The 19844-nt window shown below is 41.3% G+C and overlaps 1 protein-coding gene and 1 long non-coding RNA gene across 4 annotated transcripts in view; both read left to right on the top strand.

The window, feature by feature from the left end:
- TSPAN14 (tetraspanin 14) overlaps nt 1–19360 on the top strand; it is a 64147-nt gene extending 44787 nt beyond the window's left edge. For 2 of the 3 annotated variants that reach the window (XM_083364266.1, XM_083364267.1), the window contains exons 3-9: nt 3221–3271; nt 6607–6753; nt 8792–8962; nt 13001–13126; nt 14421–14465; nt 17527–17646; nt 18477–19360. In XM_083364266.1, coding sequence (XP_083220392.1) covers nt 3221–3271; nt 6607–6753; nt 8792–8962; nt 13001–13126; nt 14421–14465; nt 17527–17646; nt 18477–18554 — 738 coding nt within the window. In that variant the 3' untranslated portion in view covers nt 18555–19360. Of the gene's footprint in view, nt 1–2269; nt 2318–3220; nt 3272–6606; nt 6754–8791; nt 8963–13000; nt 13127–14420; nt 14466–17526; nt 17647–18476 lie in introns of those variants that run through there. The other variant, XM_083364268.1, reaches the window with a different exon arrangement.
- Nucleotides 8979–12986, top strand: LOC310641319. Its single transcript, XR_014492709.1, has 3 exons — nt 8979–11687; nt 11844–12366; nt 12421–12986. It is a non-coding gene; the product is annotated as an uncharacterized lncRNA (long non-coding RNA).
- Nucleotides 19361–19844: the final 484 nt, after the last annotated feature.

The raw sequence follows: 19844 nt of genomic DNA, 5'->3' as shown, positions 1-19844 counted from the left end.
CTCTGGAACCACCTGCCCGTGGAACTTAGGACTACCCCCGACCTTCGGTCATTCTGCCGGGACCTGAAGACCTGGCTCTTTGAGCTCCCCGGTCCAGGCTGAGAGTTTTTAGTTTTAATTGGGGTTTTATTCTCAGGGATTAAATTTTATTGTTTTTAATTGTTTTTAATTTTTGTATCACTGTTTTAAGTACCCTGTAAACCGCCCTGAGTCCTTCGGGAAAGGGCGGTATATAAATCCAATAAAATAAAATAAATAAATAAATAAATAGTTTCTATCCATTGTTATCTTACATAGAAACACAATAGGAACATTTAAAAAGGCATTTAATTTATGAAGGTCTTCATCTAGACCAGGGGTAAGCAACCTCGGCTCTTTTATGACTCATGGACTTCAACTCCCAGAATTCCTGAGCCAGCCATGCTGAGGGAAAAGGGAGAGGTTTCCATGCTGAGCCAGGCTGGCCCAGGAATTCTGGGAGTTGAAGTCCATGAGTCATGAAGGGGCCATTGTTCCCCCATGCTGGCTCAGGAATTCTGGGAGTTAAAGTCCATGAGTCATAAAAGAGCCGAGGTTGCCTACCCCTGATCTAGACCATCGTATTTGATTCCAGAGTAGCCACAATAATCGTTTTAATAACTGCATTCAACATAACCTTAGCTCTGACTCTGAATATCCCCCCCTCTCTCTTTTAAATTACCCCTCAGTGTTTATTTGTGTGAAAATTTTGTTCTCCTCTCTGACTTTGTGCAACAGTGAATTAGCAGAAATGGTGCTTAGTCTGGTTAGCGGGGGAAATTGGCTTTAACACTAGCGTTCCCGGTCCTATTTGAAAGTAGGTCTGTCTGTCTATCTACCTACTTACCTACCTACCTACCTATTTATTTATTATCTGTCTGTATTTCTCCTCCTCCTCCCTTCCTCCCTCTCTCCCTCTCCCTTTCCCTCCCTCCCTCCCTCTCTCCCTCTCTCTCTCTCTCTCCTCCCCCTTTGCTGTTTTGTGCTGCTTTTCCTTCTGTAGACTGGTGTTTATTTCTCTTATAAGGGGAATAGATAAGAAAATTCTCGTCTACAGAAAAGAAAGATGTGAGGTAGAATGATCCAACTGTACACACTCCTCAGCAAACAGATTTTGGATTCAAAGGATGCATTTTATTTTATTTTATATATCATTTTGTTTACTTTTTATATTTTATTTTATTTTATATATTATTTTATTTACTTTTTATGTTTTGTTTTGTTATTTTGTATTTAGATTACTTCTTTGACTGGTCCACACCCTTTTCCCATCAGCTACTCACAGTTCTCTCTTCACATTGCGAATTAATATGTCCCCTCCCCACCTTCCGTCATCCTTCCAAAAAAAGTGATTACTGGAGAAAGAACAACAGCAACAACAACAACAAGTTATATGTTGGGATTGCCACGCCATTTTGACCTTGTAATATTGGAGCTTGGATCAGTTCCTTCATCTTGCATGAAGTGTCCCAACCCTTCTAGAAACGGTTCTTAACTTGGAAAACTCTTTCTTTTTTTTTTTGCTCAAGGAATAATTTCTTTTTGAAGTGGAAAGAGTTGTTTGGGTCTCGGAAAACTTTGGGAATGTTGAGACGGTGTCTGAATGCTTTCAATTGTTTCTGCACACCCCCTGGGCTTCTGTCTTATCTTTTCCCCCACTTTACAGCTCCAGAGAATTGTGGCTGGAGATTAAATCTTCTGCCTGCAAATAGCAGGCAGCTTGACCAGATGTAGGCTTGGATAACCCATACTGATATCTTTACTTGCAGAGTGTCTCTTTCCCAATAATCTTGTGGAGTCAGCAGCGGATAAGAGGGCCCAGGAAGGCCACGTTAACTTGCTAGCTCAGCTGTCTTCCTAGTCTTTGGAAAGTGAAAATGGCATTTGTTTAAAAAAATAAAATAAAATAGCAGAACTGTCTCGTTCCCCGAGACTTCCCTCTCTTCCTGTGCCTTCAACGACCAGATGGAGTCCTCGTTCGTCTTCATTTTTTAGATAATCTGATGTTTCTTTCTTTTTTTTTAATGTCACCATTTCCTTGCCTGACTCCCACTCCACGCAGGAAACCTGGCCTGCCTGCCTTCCTTCCTAACCACGTATTTGCAATTAGCAAGCTTCACTCCTTTGGCTAGAATTAGAATTAGAATATTCGTCATTGGCCCAATGTGATTGGACTGTTGGTTCAGTCCAAGCGGGGAATAAACGACATGGTGACTGGTTTAGAAAGAAGGTTGCAGTTTATTGAAGAGGAGAGCCAGACAGGAAGATGGCTCTGGAAGAAAAGAGAGAGAGAGCACATGTACGGAGTGGGTTTTTATACCCTCTGGAGCCTTTTGTTTGGAGTTGTTCCTGTGGCATGAACTTTGACCTGAGTCTGAGTGTGCCCCTTTGGCATCTGTGGGTTAATCCTATTATGTCCTGTCTTAGAGTTTGGGTGGGGTGTATAGATTTTAGGTGTCTTTGTCTTCCTAAACTTCTAGCTGGAGGCTTCCAACCTTCCTGAATGGATTATCACATCTGCATTTCTACAGAGCTGGTTTCTGCTTGGGGGAGGGAGTCTTGAGGCTGTTAAGAAAAACTGGGCATGCTTTTCTGCCTCTTTAATATTTTTTTCTCTGGCGAGGGCGGGCCTGACTTCCCACAAATACACAAGGAATTTGTCTCCAGTGCCTAAGCTCTCAGTGTACATACAAGCCACAAAGCGATAAAAGCATAAGATACTAATCGGTGAGGGCAATACTGTAGGAAAGAGGAGAAGGATAATAGTAACACAGCCCTGCTACTTGCTTCCTTTCTCTTGCTCGTTTTCATACAGCTGAGTAGTCTGAGATTGGTTGCCCAGATTATTCCACATCCTAGCTTTGTACAATCTTTATAATGCGGTGAGTTTCATTTCCGTCCTTTTCCTTCTAACCCCCAGAATGGATATTGCTTATTTGTTACTACTGTTGAGAAGTTTGAGCCAGGTTATCCAGCATACAATGATTGTATTATCTCTTTATGAGATAACTCCATGTCCAGTGGTGGATCTCGATACTGCAAATTTGCTAAGGCATCTTATTTCCACCCCACTCCCATCAACATGCATCATAGACTTACAACATTTACACGAGAAATCGCACGGAGAAGTTTTTACACATGCATGTTTTGACTGTTGCACATCGGATACACAAAATAATATCTGTGTTTTTCTTTTTCTTAGTTAGCTGGTGTGGCATTTCTTGGAGCGGGACTTTGGGCATGGAGTGAAAAGGTAAGCAAAATAAGATCTTTTAGACATCACAGAATCTAGTCTCTTTCCCAGAAATACGACATGTCTACTGTTAGAGAGCTCGATTAGAAAGACTGATAAATAAAGGAATACATGACAAAATGTGTCGGTCTCCATGCTGATTATATTCATGGATATGAAATCAGTTCTTCACTCAGGAATGCAGAGATTAGTCTAACCCAGGGGTAGGCAACCTTGGCTCTTTTATGACTCATGGACTTCAACTCCCAGAATTCCTAAGCCAGCCGTGCTGAGGGGAAAGGGAGAGGTTTCCGAACTGAGCCATGCTGGCTCAGGAATTCTGGGAGTTGAAGTCCATGAGTCATAAAAGAGCCAAGGTTGCCTATCCCTGGTCTAATCCTAAAAATGTCTCAAAATGAAGCCCTGCTAAGTTCAGGAATACCTATTTGTAAGGATTTTAACTTCATGTTTTCCTAGGAGGATTTTTCATTAAACCATGACTAGGCTTGCCTCTGAGTAAGCAGGAGTAGGCTCAAGTTTTCAGGCCCACGTTCTTTGAATATACAACTTCTTACTCATTCCATTGCCCATTAAACTCAGAAGTATGTTTTTCTGGCCAATTTGTGTCCTTTGTTTAAACCAGCGCATTCTCCAAGGATATCCCTCGTGAGGTGATTTGAGGCCAATAGAAAGCAAATTAAAGTGCCTTGGTTGAAGTGCTTCGTAGGCAGCAAAGATAGCTTTTTTAAAAAAAAATATTTTCAAAATCAGCTATTTGAAAAATAGGCATTTCAGCATCTCTGGAACGCCAAAGAGCCATTACTTTATTGAATTCCAAGGAAACTATATTCACCTCATTTCCCTGATCCATTAATTTAATCACTTCCTCAAGGAGGCAATGAAAGTCTAGCATAATCCATGGAACAGTTTGCGTCCTGGAGTTGTAGATGCTCTTGTCGCTTCGTGATTTGTTCCCATTTCCCTTTTTGGCTAGCTAAATACTCCCCCCCCCAGTTTGTATAGGTGGTGCCGTTATTTAAACAAACAACAACAAAACTGCAACAACCAGTTGCCAAGAGTGTGTCCTTCAGGACTAACCTTCCTACAAAGCAGAGTGCCTCTGGTCCTGTGGGACAAGTTCTAGTGTCTTTCCCTTCCATCATTGTTAGTAAGCAGATAAATAATTTCTGAATGTTCTTCGGAAGACGTACAGGCCAACATAGATCAACCTGTTATCTAGTCACGCTTTCTGAGATATGAAAATGGAATTAGTGAAGGTTCAGAGACAAAGGAATGTATAGTTTGATCAGAGGACCAGAAACGAACTTCTCTAAAGATACATGAGAATTGGGAATGCTTAGTTAGTCTTTAGAAGACTTAAGGAAGAACATGATCATGGTCTTCAAACGCTTAAAAGCACACACAGAAGAAGGTGAGTCCACTTGGGTGTTACCAAAAACTTCTCAGGTGGTGGTCTCCATTCATTGGGAGTGTTCACGCTCCCTTGGTGGAGCAGTGGGCTAATGCCTCCTCAAGTAACACCAGCTACCTGCAATTAGTGCAGGTTCGAGTCCCACCAGGCTCAAGGTTGACTCAGCCTTCCATCCTTCCGAGGTAGGTAAAATGAGGACCCAGATTGTTGGGGGCAATAAGCTGAGTTTGTAATAATGCCGCTGGGGGGGGGGGCAAAAGCCCTAATAAGCAGGCATATACATAGAATGAAGGCTATTGCTAAGCACATTGATTTGTGCTTCTTAGATTGTAAGCCGCCCTGAGTCTTCGGAGAAGGGCGGGATATAAATGGGATTAAAAAAAAAGATATATTGTCTATCTTGGTCTGTCTAGGGTGGTTTACCGCACCAAGTACTTGTTGCACTGAATGTTGTGCTCAGACAGCTTATTCTTATACACACACGCTCACACATATATAGATACACAAATACACAGAGATGCATAAACACACAAGGTTAAAAGATCAACATGAAACAATATAGAAAAGGGAAAGAAGGGAGGGAGGGAGGGAAGGAGGGAGGGGAAGAGAAGGGAAGGGAAAGGAAAGGAAGAAAGAGAGGGAGGGAGAGAGGGAGGAAGGAAGGGAAGGAGAGAAAGGGAGGGAGAGAGGAAGGGAGAGAGAGAGAGAGAGAAAGGGAAGGAGAAAGAAAGGGAGGGAGGGAAGGAAGGAAGGAGTTGAAAATAATAGAAAATGAAGAGAAAGAAAACAAACTTTTAAAAAAGTGACTTCTCATCTTCTTTCCTGCAGTTTCCCCCCCCCCCCCAAAAAAAAAAAACATTTCTCCACAAACTAGTGTTGCAAACTGTTTCTCCACTTCTAAATAACACAACATGGTTCCCTTCTCCTCATATTGAACCCCTTATTAATCAGCAAATCCGGAAATGGATTTGTCTCCGTTTTCAACCACAACAACAACAAAAAGACCTCCATAAAGGGTTTCCAGCCCTTTATAAAAGCAGTTGTGTTCCCTCCCGGATCAAAGGAGTCAAGTCAGCCACCTCCGCCATTCTGCCCTCTTCGTCGTCTTTTCTTTCTGGCTGTTGTTTCTGCAGTCTGCACTTAAAACAGCTCATCCTAACCGAGGGTTTTATGATTTGCTTTTACGCTGAATGCCCAGGTGTCTAAAAACAAGAAGCAACCCTAGAGAATTGATGGCTTCTTTGCTAATAATTGCTAGTTAATAAACAGCCCTCAAGTGAACTGCTGCTTTGGCTTTGTTGTCCCAGAAGCAGGAAACTGCCGCAGAAACACCGCTCCAAACAGCCATAAAAACACGCCCGGATCATCTTCAGCTCATTTGTTCCATCTAGTGGAGGCTTCTTATAGTTAGTTCCTCGTTCTCAAGACGGGCTGGCTTGCTGAGGATCCTTGGCCAGCGATAAACCTGGTTTGTCATCTGGAGGGACAAATGACAGACATGAGTTTTGTAATTCTTAGCTAATGCGGAGACTTTGAACGTTAACTTTATATCTTAACGTAGTTGTTTAGTATTTCAGTTTGACTTATTTTCTCTATTCTTAAAAGAATGTTCAGGGAGTTTAGGAATAGCTTTTAGCATTCCTAAACTGAAAAGTTCAGTCCTCAGATTGATTATTTTCTCTGTCCAGGTACAATACAGACAGGGATTTAGGAATAGCTTATTTATTTAAACAGATTAAATGAAGCGAGGCTCTCCGAAAATAGGGCTTTGCACCGGTGGTCAAAGGATAAACATTTTTCTGTACTTTTGTGGAACCCTGGCGTGCTCGCAGCACTTTGGATTGTCGTTGGGAATGTCTGCGTTGTAGGTCCCACGTGAAAGTTCAGCGGGACTTCATCCTTGTTCATTTGTGTTCCCTTTCAGGGCGTGCTGTCTGACCTATCAAAGATGACGCGCTTGCATGGCTTTGATCCCGTGTTCCTTATCTTGTTCGTCGGAGGGGTGATGTTCGTTCTGGGCTTTGCCGGCTGCGTGGGAGCCTTGCGGGAAAATATTTGCCTTTTGAAATTTGTAAGTTGCTGGTTTCTGGTGTCCTTGTGCTGTGGGCAGAACCGTTTTGACATTACTGGACTATCCAATCCAAAAGTCCAAACCACCATCAGATGATGAAGAGGAGATACCTTCCTACCATCTAGTAGCCATCTATTTCTTTCCATCCCAGTTCTAATTGCATTACTGAACAGCTGTCACTTCACTGGAAAGTTCTGAACAATGCCTTAGAAAAATCCGGGTTTTCATTGCCTTTCACTGAACACAACTTTCTCAAAGCATTGTCCAGACTACTCGGCCTTTGGTCATGCTTTTGGGAATACTGGGGGTTGTAATCCCAACGCAACTGGAAAGAAGCAGGTGATCAAGTATATAAGGAAGTGTATGTGACTAGATTGCTGGTGGCGTCATTGCTTTGATGCAGATTTGTTCCTGTGTGGTTAAAACCGGTTACCCTGGGAAAGAGATTTAGCACTTTGTTGTGGTTGGCTCCCTAGGAGAAAATAAAGTACAGAATCAAACCAGGTTCCAAAGTCTGAGCACGAACTCACATACTTACCTGAAAAAGTAGTTCCAACCTACATTCTTTACCATAAAAACAAATTTTTAGAATTCAATATGACTGAGAAAGATTTCTACCAAATCTGAGCATGAGGGTCTGTTTTTGCCTCATATTTTGGAGACCCTGAATGTTCCTAATAACATCGGCCAAGTGTCTAGGGCAAGGGTAGGCAACCTTGGCTCTTTTATGACTTGTGGACCTCAACTCCCAGAATTCCTGAGCCAGCCATGCTGACTCAGGAATTCTGGGAGATGAAGTCCACAAGTCAAAAAAGAGCCAAGGTTGCCTACCCCTGGTCTAGGGAGATTCTCAGTCATCCAGTCCCAAAGGTGCTTTTTCAAAAGCCAATTTGTCAATTGAAAGTCTAACAGTGCACCTCTTTTTAAAACCCTTTCAAGTCATTACTGGGGATCAGATTATTCTTGTACCTATTTAACGTAACAGAATGGGAGGGCATGGTGAGTTTTTATTTTCCTTGTGAAAATTGACACCTCTTTTCTGCAGGAAAAGTCTTGACCTGTTTCAAGGATTTTCAGACTTTTTTGTCTGAAAAAGGGGAACCTTTTCCATCTATCACATCAGGAGCCAAATGTCTAGGACTCTAGGTCATCCAGGTCCATGGCTGTCCCAAAGGATGAGAAACAAAAGGTCTTCAAAGAAAAACAAGAAAGTCCAGTTGCCTCCTGAACAAGCACCTTTGGCTCAGGAGTCAAACTCAAAAGTTCTCTTAGATAATCATGGGGAACAGCCAGGTATCTCACAGTTGGGAATTATCTATACCCTTGTGTGATTGGAGCGGAAAAAAAAATCTATGTATGCAGTTGGCCAATTCCGTGAAATAACCTTCCAATTAAATTGCTGATGATCTCCTAAAGATCAGCTTGGATTCCTGGAGCACTGTTGAAAACTAGCTGGCTTCTAATAAAAGCTTGGAATTGAGGAAAAGCAAAAAGAAGGAGGTGCCAATAAAGGAGAATATTTGTAACTCAGGGTTGACATGAAGGACGCTTGTTGCTCTCTGCGCTTGGTTCTTTTCTTGCAGACGTTTCATGATCCAAACTGGGAACATCGTCAGTGCTAGAAGGGAATGAAGTTTGCAGAGGAAGAGGAGGACTGTGGGGTCCTTGGTGCTCTCTGAGCTTGGTTGTTTTCTTGCAGACATTTCGTTACCCAAACTAGGTAACATCATCAGCGCACCAGCCACCAAGGACCCAAAGATGTTCATGATGATGAGTAGCACCGATGATGTTGCCTACTTTGGGTAAGGAAACATCTGCAACCAAGCTCAGAGAGCACCAAGGACCCAAAGATGTTCATGATGATGAGTAGCACCGATGATGTTGCCTACTTTGGGTAAGGAAACATCTGCAACCAAGCTCAGAGAGCACCAAGGACCCCTCGACTGGCTTTCTTCTGTTTTGGATGGAAGCATTCTTCCCCTTCCTAAAATTGCCTTGTCTCTTTCTCTTCTTTCCCTTCCTTCTCTCTTTGCTGTAGTTCTGTGGGACCATCGTGATCATTTTCATTCTAGAGTTGGCATTGGCTGTGCTGGCGTTCTTGTTCCAGGACTGGGTGAAAGACCGAATAGAGACTTTCTTCAAAAACAACATTAAGGCCTACAGAGATGACATTGACTTGCAAAACATCATTGATTCATTGCAAAAACTGGTGAGTTGTTTGGTTAACCTTGGGTAATCGGCATCACATTTTGGTTTAAAAGATGGAGCCAGTAGGGATGCTGGTGTCTTTCTTTCTTTCTTTCTTTCTTTCTTTCTTTCTTTCTTTCTTTCTTTCTTTCTTTCTTTCTTTCTTTCTTTTTCTTTCTTCCTTCCTTCCTTCCTTCCTTCCTTCCTTCCTTCCTTCCTTCCTTCCTTCATTCCTTCCTTCCTCTTTTTCCCAAAGATAAAAATACAAAATTAAAAAAATGATTACAAACAAGTCACTAAAAAGAAAAAAAAAGTGTATATTACAAATATAAAATTAACAGTAAGCATTTCTCTTCCACCCTGGTTGAATGCTGATATCTGTGTCTGAAATCTAATAGGTCTGCCCTCCCTCCCTCTTGCATTAGGGGTCTACAAATAGTTGTACATTTTCCACCTACGCTTGCTAAATCACTATTTTACATCTCTTTCTCTTAACAAATATCCCTAATATATAAATCTATTGTCTGTCCATAGACTCAGTCCAATATCTGTTCAGTGTAAGAAAGCTGTAACTCTTTACCCCTAAAAATAAACTTCAAAGTCCTCTGTTAATAGTCCCATTATTATATTTGACTCCCAGAAGCTTCAACAAAAACCTTCCCTTCTCTTCTGAACTTGTCCAAACCATTGTCTCAAATCAACGCAATTAATTTCGCAATTTCTGCCAACTCATTCAATTTCAATATTCCTTCTTCCTTTTTCTGTCCAATATTTGGCATGTGCAGCTGTCCCCCTACGCAGAAATGAGGTTTCCAAATTGTTTTCCTGTCGATTTCTCCATGTTGCTTAGGAGAAAGTCCTCATTTCTAAGGAAGGAAGGAAAGAAGCATTGGATCAAGGAGAAACGGCAGGGGAGGTGACATTAGCAAATGACAGAAGACCACAGAAGGGGAAGCACATCTGTGGAAGCTTTTTTTTATCCCGCTGGGTTGTCTTTCCAAATCTCTTTCTTCTTCCTAACACAGTGCTGGGCAGCTTGGAGATTCTTGTTTAATTTCATGTGACCTTCAGCATAATTTCCAAAGCCCTTGCAAGCTATCTCTTCAGATCTCTGCCAGGACTGATTCCTGTTTTACCGTAGCAACTCGTCAGGAGACAGTGAGATGACAAAAGATTAAAATAGCCACGTTTTACTTCTCTTAACCATTTTTTTTTGGGGGGGGGGCTCTGAAAGACTTTTGTCCGTGGAAGCTAAGTTTAGCTCCTGATCTTCACGGTCCCACCTGTGACATTTTTCCTGGGAATAGTAACAAGGTGGTACAGATCATCCTTCAGCTATGAATATAATGGAGCCTACTACCCATTACAAGTTGTGACGGTCATAAAAGAGGTCGGTCACATGATTTTACAACCTTTGTGGTGGTCATTAAGCAAACGCAGTGGTGCGAAGCAAACGCTGTGGTTATTAAGGCCACCCATTGTTTGCAAGAGTGCAGATTTGCTGAAAACTGGAAGGAAGACAAAATCTTCTAAAATGGGGTCATGTGATCAGGAGACACTGCAAATGACCCTAAATAGGGCTATATCTGAAGTGTGATCATGTCATTATGCTGGTGGGGTGATTGTTGGAATCTAGATTCATGTCTTAAGTCCTGTTTTTCTGGCAGGTCATAACTTGAAAGAGTCACTAAGCAACGGGTTGTAAGTCTTTTACAGTGGAGAAAAGGAAGGTTTTACACCTAGGCAGGAACAAAACCAATGGTGCAAGTAGAGATTAGGCAAGACCTGGCTCCAAAATCGTAACTGTGAGAGGGACCTTGGAGTCCTAGTGGACGATCACTTAAACACAAGCCAGCCGTGTGCAGCCGCCGCCAAAAAAGCTAATACAATCCTGGGCTGTATAAACAGAGGCATAGAATCAAGATCACACAAGGTATTAGAATTGCTTTATAAAAACCTAGTAAGACACATCCAGTTTTGGTCAAATTACAAAAAAGATGTTGAGACTTTGGAAAAAAGTGCAAAAAACAGCAAGTAAAATGATTAAGGGCTTCAAGGTCAAAATATATGAATGACATTTGCAGGATTTGGGCATGGCCAGTCTAGAGAAAAGAAGGACTACGGGTGACAAGATCACGGTATTCCAGAGGCTGCCACAAAGAAGATGGGGACAACTTATTTTCTAAAGCACCAAAAGACAAGACAAGACAAACCAAGAATAGAATAGAATAGAATAGAATAGAATAGAATAGAATAGAATAGAATAGAATAGAATAGAATAGAATAAAATAGAATAGAACAGAACAGAATAGAAAAAGAATAGAATAGAATAGAATAGAATAGAATAGAATAGAATAGAATAGAATAGAATAGAATAGAATGGAATGGAATGGAATGGAATGGAATGGAATGGAATGGAATGGAATGGAACAGAACAGAACAGAATATGGGAATAGAATAGAACAGAAAAGAACAGAATAGAATGCAAAATAGAATAGAATAGAATAGAATAGAATAGAATAGAATAGAATAGAATAGAATAGAATAGAATAGAACAGAACAGAACAGAACAGAATAGAAAAAGAATAGAATAGAATAGAATAGAATAGAATTAGAATGTGAGAACAGAACAGAATAGAAGTAGAATTACAGAATAGAATAGAAATAGAATAGAATGGAATAGAATAGAATAGAATAGAATAGAATAGAATAGAATAGAATAGAATAGAATAGAATAGAATTAGAATGTGAGAACAGAACAGAATAGAAGTAGAATTACAGAATAGAATAGAAATAGAATAGAATAGAATGGAATAGAATAGAATAGAATAGAATAGAATAGAATAGAATAGAGTATTAGAATAGAATAGAATAGAATAGAATAGAGTATTAGAATAGAATAGAATAGAATAGAATAGAATAGAATAGAATAGAATAGAATAGAATTAGAATGTGAGAACAGAACAGAATAGAAGTAGAATTACAGAATAGAAGTAGAATTACAGAATAGAATAGAATAGATAGAATAGAATAGAATAGATAGAATAGAATAGAATTAGAATAGAATAGAATAGAATAGAATAGAATAGAATAGAATTAGAATGTGAGAACAGAACAGAATAGAAGTAGAATTACAGAATAGAATAGAAGTAGAATTACAGAATAGAATAGAATAGAATAGAATAGAATAGAATAGAATAGAATAGAATAGAATAGAATAGAATAGAATAGAATAGAATTAGAATGTGAGAACAGAACAGAATAGAAGTAGAATTACAGAATAGAATAGAATAGAATAGAATAGAATAGAATAGAATAGAATAGAATAGAATAGAATAGAATAGAATAGAATAGAGTATGGGAATAGAATAGAATAGAATAGAATAGAATAGAATAGAATAGAATAGAATAGAATAGAATTAGAATGTGAGAACAGAATAGAACAGAAGTAGAATTACAGAATAGAATAGAATAGAATAGAATAGAATAGAATAGAATAGAATAGAATAGAATAGAATAGAATAGAATAGAATAGAATAGCAGAGTTGGAAGGGACTTTGGAGGTCTGCTAGTCCAACCCCCTGCTCAGGCAAGAAACCCTATAGCATTTCAGACAAATGGTTGTCCAATCTCTTCTTAAAAACTTCCATTTTTAATCAAGGAGAGAAGCAACCTGGAATTAAGGAGAAACTTCCTAACATTGAGGACAATCAACCAGTGGAACAGAAGTTGCCTTCCGAAGTTGTGGGTGCTTTGTCACTGGAGGTTTTTAAGAAGAAAGTGGACAGCCACCTGTCTGAAATGGGACAGGGTCTCCTTCTTGAGCAGGGGGCTGGACTAGAAGACCTCCAAGGTCCCTCCAAGCTCTATTATGATTCATTACTTTTCCTAGGATGATGCTGTGTTAATTGTTTTTAATCTAGGCTTCTGCTCTGGAATTAACCGCTATTTTAAAGCTGTCTGATGTCGCTTGGCTTCTTCCTGGCCTCTCTCAGTGGTGGTTGTTGCGCATATCGGATGCTCAAAATGCGTTTTCCCTCTTTCGCTTTCTCTCCTGCAGAACCAATGTTGCGGTGCTCAGAGTCCAAACGATTGGAACCTCAACATTTACTTCAACTGTAGCAGTGTGAGCAAAAGTCGGGAAAGATGCGGAGTCCCCTTCTCCTGTTGTATCCAAGATCCTGCGGTGAGCTACTTGCTGTCTTCTTGTCCCAGTCTAGAAAAATAAGCTGTTTAAGGGGGGGGGACAGAAAAAAGACCTGTTTTTTATCCAATTCTTGCAGGTTTTTCCCCCCACCCAGGCCTTCCCATCTCTAACTGCAACCAATTTGTTTTAGCTCTCTTTATCATACATTCTCTCATTTGTTCTTTATCTGTATTTTTTTTAATCAAAGACTGAATGCATGAGAAGGTAATCAACTGAAAGCAAATTGATGCTACTCTATCATTTTCCAGAGCTGCTTTGCCTATTTCAGTTTTGGTCTCTGGCATAAGAATCGATCATGCAACATGCATCAAGGCTGATTTATAGAATTGCCTGCAACTGCCTGTTTCTCTTGACACATACGTGCTGAAAAGGGTTAGCGTAGTTTGCAGATGGCCGCAGATGGGTCAATGCAAACACCTCCTGAGGACCAACTGGGCATTGTGTAGAGCAGGGGTCTCCAACCTTGACAACTTTAAGGCTTGTGGACTTCAGCTCCCAGAATGCTTCAGCCACCATAGCTGGCTGAGGAATTCGGGGAGCTGAAGTCCATAAGTCTTAAAGTTGTCAAGGTTGCAGACCCCCGGTGTAGAGGTGCACGTCATGCTTGCTGATTGGTCGATCCAACTTCCTGTTGTCTGCTTTGCTGTGCTCCCTAGTCAGAACATTAATACTTGCAGATAGATGAGTGCAAAAGCCATGCAAAAATCTATGAATGGCCGATGCAGAGGTTCCCTCATGTGCAATGCCAAAGAAGTCTGTTTGACGCTTAATCTGTTTACCAGATTGATCCATTTACAGAATCAGTGTAGATTAACACTGAAGGATTTACAGAGCTCCATGTTCAGGTCTATTTCAGATCTGGAATATTGTGGGACAATTTTGGTCTGTTCCCTGTTTTTTAATCCAATAATCACAAAATTGAGCCATGGTGGTGCAGTGGTGAGAATGCAGTACTGCAGGCTGCTTCTGCTGGCTGCCTGCAGTTCGGCAGTTCGATTCTCATCGGCTCAAGGCTGACTCAGCCTTCCATTCTTCCGAGGTCAGTAAAATGAGGACCCAGTTTCTTGGGGGCAATAGGCTGACCCTCGCTTAGAGAGGGCAATAAAGCACTGTGAAGGGGTATATAAGTTTAAGTGCTATCGCTATTATTGCTATGTTGAAAAATTGGAGCAAAAACAGTGTCATTGAGAATCCTTGGTGGGAAGGCAAAATAAATCTCTCCTCGAAAGTGTTGTAAAAAGTTATGTCAAGTCCTTTTCTTCTCTCTCTTCAGCAAAATGTGGTGAATACCCAGTGTGGCTACGACGTCAGAAATATGGTGAGTATTTCCTAATTCTCCGTTTCCTCACTTCTCATATCCTTTTACCACCTGGCATTCTGTGGAAGATAGGGGCACTTGGGTGGGGGGGAAGAAAGAAGAAAGAAGAGGAGGAGGAGGAGGAGAAGGAGAAGGAGAAGAAGAAGAAGAAGAAGAAGAAGAAGAAGAAGAAGAAGAAGAAGAAGAAGAAGAAGAAGAAGAAGAAGAAGAAGAAGAAGAAGAAGAAGAAGAAGAAGAAAAAGAAAAAGAAAAAGAAGAAGAAGGAGAAGGAGAAGAAGGAGAAGGAGAAGAAGAAGAAGAAGAAGAAGAAGAAGAAGAAGAAGAAGAAGAAGAAGAAGAAGAAGAAGAAGAAGAAGAAGAAGAAGAAGATGATGATTAGCTGATGAAACATGTTATTCCCATGTAGGAAAGGAGTTGATTTCATATTTCTAGTTCTATTTCTATAGCCTTTCCCAAGTCACCAGCAGCTTGGCGAATGGGTAGATCTTTCAGTCATTTGGGTTCAGCACAGACTTAAAGCACAGAAGACTTCTTCCATCCATGCTTGTGTAGTGTGCGGTCTATTTGTACAACCGGTGAAGTGAAGCAGCATCAGAAACCTGTCGTGTTTTAACAAACTGGTTCCTTGGGCCTTGTGACTATCAGAACTGGGGCAAATTACCACTTTTGTTTAGAGCTTTGGATGCCCTCCTAAGGATCAAGCTGGCTTTCAGATCCTCCAGCGTTTTAATTTTGTGAAATAGCACAATATGTTTTTTTGTCTTCTCCTTGAAATAATTCATGTAGGTGGATGGGAAGGGTCCTCTTTATTTATCACAGTAAGCCGGCATGGAGCCTAGTTCAATCCCACACCAAAACTCAGATTTTCTCAGCCTTGCTTTCTGTCTGGTGACCACTGGCTTTCTGCCTGCTGTTCGGATTCTGCCGGATACATAACACACACTTAAACCATACTATATACGACATACATATAGAGCCTTGGTGGAGCAGTGGGCTAATGCCTCCCTAAGTAACACCAGCTGCCTGCAATTAGTGCAGGTTCGAGTCCCACCAGGCTCAAGGTTGACTCAGCCTTCCATCCTTCCGAGGTAGGTCAAATGAGGACCCAGATTGTTGGGGGCAATTAAGCTGACTTTGTAATAATGCCGCTTGGGGTGTGTGTGAAAGCCCTAATAAGCAGGCATATACATAGAATGAAGGCTACTGCTAAGCTTTTAAGCCGCCCTGAGTGGGATATAAATGGGTGGGATATAAATGGAATTAAAATAAATAAAAAAATAAAAAAATATAGAGCTCTACACCCTATAAGTAACATATAAATATTAATCACTGTCCATCTTGAATACATAACGGAAGGAGGAAGTTTTAGAGTTCAATGTTGGTGGAAGAAAGACACGCCCTCCAGCGTTCCCCAAAAGAAATACCTGCATGGAATTCTTATCAGCTCAGTTCAATTCAGTTCATTTCTGGCTGTCTTGATAAATTGTTGGTAGCAGTTTGGAGAAATTTTGCTGAGTAACACATATCCATCGCGTTGATGACATTAGCTGAGCAACAGGCCCCGAATATGGGGTTTATTCTGCTGAATTTAGCTTTTTCTAGGAAAATTACTAAAATGTAAGCATTTTAGTAAGCAAAGTAGATCGTTTCTTTGAGCCTTTACTGAAAAAAATATGGAATCCTACCTCAACGGTGGGTTGCTTCACATCCCAGGGAGTACACTAAGTCTCAACTTACAACCATTCATTTAGCAATCGTTTGAATTTACGACGGCAGTGAAAAAGGGGACTTACGATCGGTCCTCGCATTTATTTATTTATTTATTTATTTATTTATTTATTTTTATTACATTTATATCCCGCCCTTCTCCGAAGACTCAGGGCGGCTTACAAGCTTAGCAGTAACCATTACAGCATTCTTAGGCTCACATGATCGAAATTCAGGCGATGGCGACTGGCATGTATACATGACGGTTGTGGGGTCCCAGGGTCAGGCGATGGCCCTGCGCGACCTTCCCACCAGGCTTCTGACAAGCACAGTGAATGAATGGCGAAAGGCAGATTCGCTTCATCATCATTCACAGACATCATTGGCATCCTTCAGTCGAGAGAGACTATGGTATCGTGCTCTGGAAAGAGGTCCTAAAGCAGCATCTGGTGTGGCTAAAAAGGCCAATTCCAGAGTGGCGATCCCTTCCACACTGAAGGCAGATACAATCTGTCCCCTGTCCAGCCCCCAGATTTTGCTGGTTCTGGGACTGCCTCTTTGCCTCAGCCTGCCCCACAAGTGTCTCTTCCAGTTGGAGAAGGCCATGCTGTGTCTTTAGTCTCCAAGCTGAGCGATCAGAGGTCAAGTTTTCCCAGCTGTTAATGTCCATTCCCAAGGCCTTTAGATCCCTTATATCCTTATATTGCAACTCTGGTCTCCCTCTGGGGTGCTTTCCCTGCACTAGTTCTCCATACAGGAGATCTTTCGGAATCGGACCATCAGCCATTCTTACGGCACTTAATAACTTAATAAAGTCACTTTTCACTTAACTGCAGTGACTTGCTGAACAACCATGGCAAAAAGGGATGTAACATCTGGTGCGTCTCACTTAACAATTGCCTTGCTTAACATTGAAAATTCTAGTCACAATTGTCATCATAAGTCAAGGACTACCTGTATATTTGGCAACATCTTGAAATGGTTTGCCATTGTCTTAGGGGATTTTTCCACCAGCCAACCTACCATCCATCCATCCGTCCATCCTTCCAACCAACCAACCAACGTACCTACCTACCAACCTACCAAGTAAGCAACCAACTAAGCCAAACCAACCAACCAGCCAGCCAAACCAACCTACCAACTAACCAACCAACTACCAACCAACCCTAACCTACCAACCAACTAACCTACCAACCAGCCAAACAAATCAACTAACCTACCAACCAACCCAACCAAAAAAAATCTAAATAAATAAATGAAGAGTTCTCTTGTTCTGGAATTTGCTGTGGGTCTCCATCCAAGTGCTAATCTTCCTTTGGGTCCTCCCTCTCACCATCTCCCTTTCGTCTTCCAGTCTCTGTCGAATTGGGAGGAACGAATCTTCACGAAGGGCTGCATCGCTGCCTTGGAAGCCTGGCTGCCCAGAAATATTTACATCGTTGCAGGTGTCTTCGTTGCGATTTCGTTACTGCAGGTGAGTGGCTGCAGACTACATGTTTACACGTGTGCATTCCCCAACTTGCTGAGGGTGGTTAACCCTCGTTCCCCTCATCTGCAAAACACTTCATTTCAAACGAGTTTGAGCTAAAAACTTCACAACCTGTCCTGTTTTTGTAGGCCAAATGGGCTTTGTGGGAGCTGGGGGGGGGAGATTTTCTAACATGATTTTGAGTATAAAATGGAATGGAGTAGAAAATGGAATAGAGCAGAGCAGAGCAGAGCAGAACAGAACAGAACAGAACAGAACAGAACAGAACAGAACAGAACAGAACAGAATAGAATAGAATAGAATAGAATAGAATAGAATAGAATATAGGATAGGATAGGATAGGATAGGATAGGATAGGATAGGATAGGATAGGATAGGATAGGATAGGATAGGATAGGATAGTTGGACTAGATGACCTCCAAGGTCCCTTCCAACTACTTCTTCTTCTTCTTCTTCTTCTTCTTCTTCTTCTTCTTCTTCTTCTTCTTCTTCTTCTTCTTCTTCTTCTTCTTCTTCTTCTTCTTCTTCTTCTTCTTCTTCTTCTCCTCCTCCTCCTCCTCCTCCTCCTCCTCCTCCTCCTCCTCCTCCTCCTCCCAGCAAGCATCAGAGTCTTCTCCAGAGAAGTAGGCCTATATGTCTCCAAAGTAAGATAATTTTAGCCTGGTCATTTGTGCCTTTGTGAACATGAAAGAGCCAACGAGATAATATTGGTTTCTGTTGTTATTTGGGGAAATCTGTAAAAACAGTTACCTATTCTAAATTGGATTACTCTCTCTTTCTCTTTCTCTCCCTCTCCCCCCCCCATTTTTCATTAGATTTTTGGGATTTACCTGGCTAAGATGCTGATTTCTGATATTGATGCAGTGAAGTCTGGCTTTTATTTCCCAAGATAAAAACTAGCCGGGAAGACTAATCGATCTTCATTCTTTGCACCTTGATTGTAAAGGGAAAGGAAAGGGATCTCTGAGGCTTAGAAAGCCTTGAACACATCTAGAACGTAAAGCCGCTATATGTCTTTGGTCAAAACACCCGATGGCCTCCTGCTCTTTAAGTTTTGCGAATCGTTTTTCAACATGGTTTTGCTCGAAGGAGATACATTCTCACCTCCAGCCTTCTGCGTGCTGATGGATGAAGACCAGGGCATGCGACACCAACTTCCTGTCAGTGGCGTCCCTATCAGGACCACTGCCTTTATTTTCTGATTTCCTTTTTCTTTACAATGTTTTGAAGTTAGAATGTTACATTCCAAATGTCGATCAGTGCCTGCGGAGGGTGGGGGGTGGGGAAAAAAGTCCCACAAGGCCAAATAATTATATCTTAAGGGTGGAGCGCTGGGAAGGCCTGCGAGACGATGTTGATCCTGAAAAACCTGTTCAGGGAATGTTGTGCATGTTGACAAATTGAAGTATGTTGTTCGTGAGGTTTATTTTTTATTTTTTTTATTTTTTTACATGGAAGCCATGTTTGCAGAGTTGTATGGCTGGGCGGGATGAAGGATTCCTGCTCTGACTCAATCCTTTGGTTGGACCTCCTGTGTAGAGAAGATGACGGTTCTCCTCTTGGGGGGCGGGGCGGGGCAGATCCAATGAATCCATTTGAGAAGCTACGAGATCTGGAGAGGACACAGGCTTTGCTTCAAAAGGACTCTCGTCAGATTGAAAATCTTTACCTAAGTGGATTTATATATATATACAGTATATATATATATAAAAAACAAAACAAAAGACAAACATATGCTATTCTTTTCATTCACCGGTCTCGAGGCTGTATTCTGATGTCGTTTCTACATTTTAGGCTTTTTGCAATATTGGTCTTGTTATTTATGGGGGTTTGGACAAGGGAATGTGTTGTCCTACAGCAGAGGTCTTCAAACTCGGCCCTTTTATGACTCATGGACTTCAACTCCCAGAATTCCTCAGCCAGGCACGCTGGCTGAGGAATTCTGGGAATTGAAGTCCATGAGTCATAAAAGGGCCGAGTTTGAAGACCCCTGTCCTACAGCATAGCTGACATTGCAGGAAGCCGTTAATCACATCCCTCCCCCTCCATTCAAAATAACCTTTAGTTTTCCTAAATGTCAAGGAAGAATGGGATGCATTTAAACATTCAAATGCACTGAGAAGACCCATTCAAAAGAAGAGAACAAAACAGGGATAATTGAAGTATTTAGACTTATTGGACAT

Source organism: Vipera ursinii, assembly GCF_947247035.1.
Source record: "Vipera ursinii genome assembly, chromosome: 5".
Taxonomy (NCBI): Eukaryota; Metazoa; Chordata; class Lepidosauria; order Squamata; family Viperidae; genus Vipera; species Vipera ursinii.
This window is presented reverse-complemented; position numbering and strand designations above follow the sequence as displayed.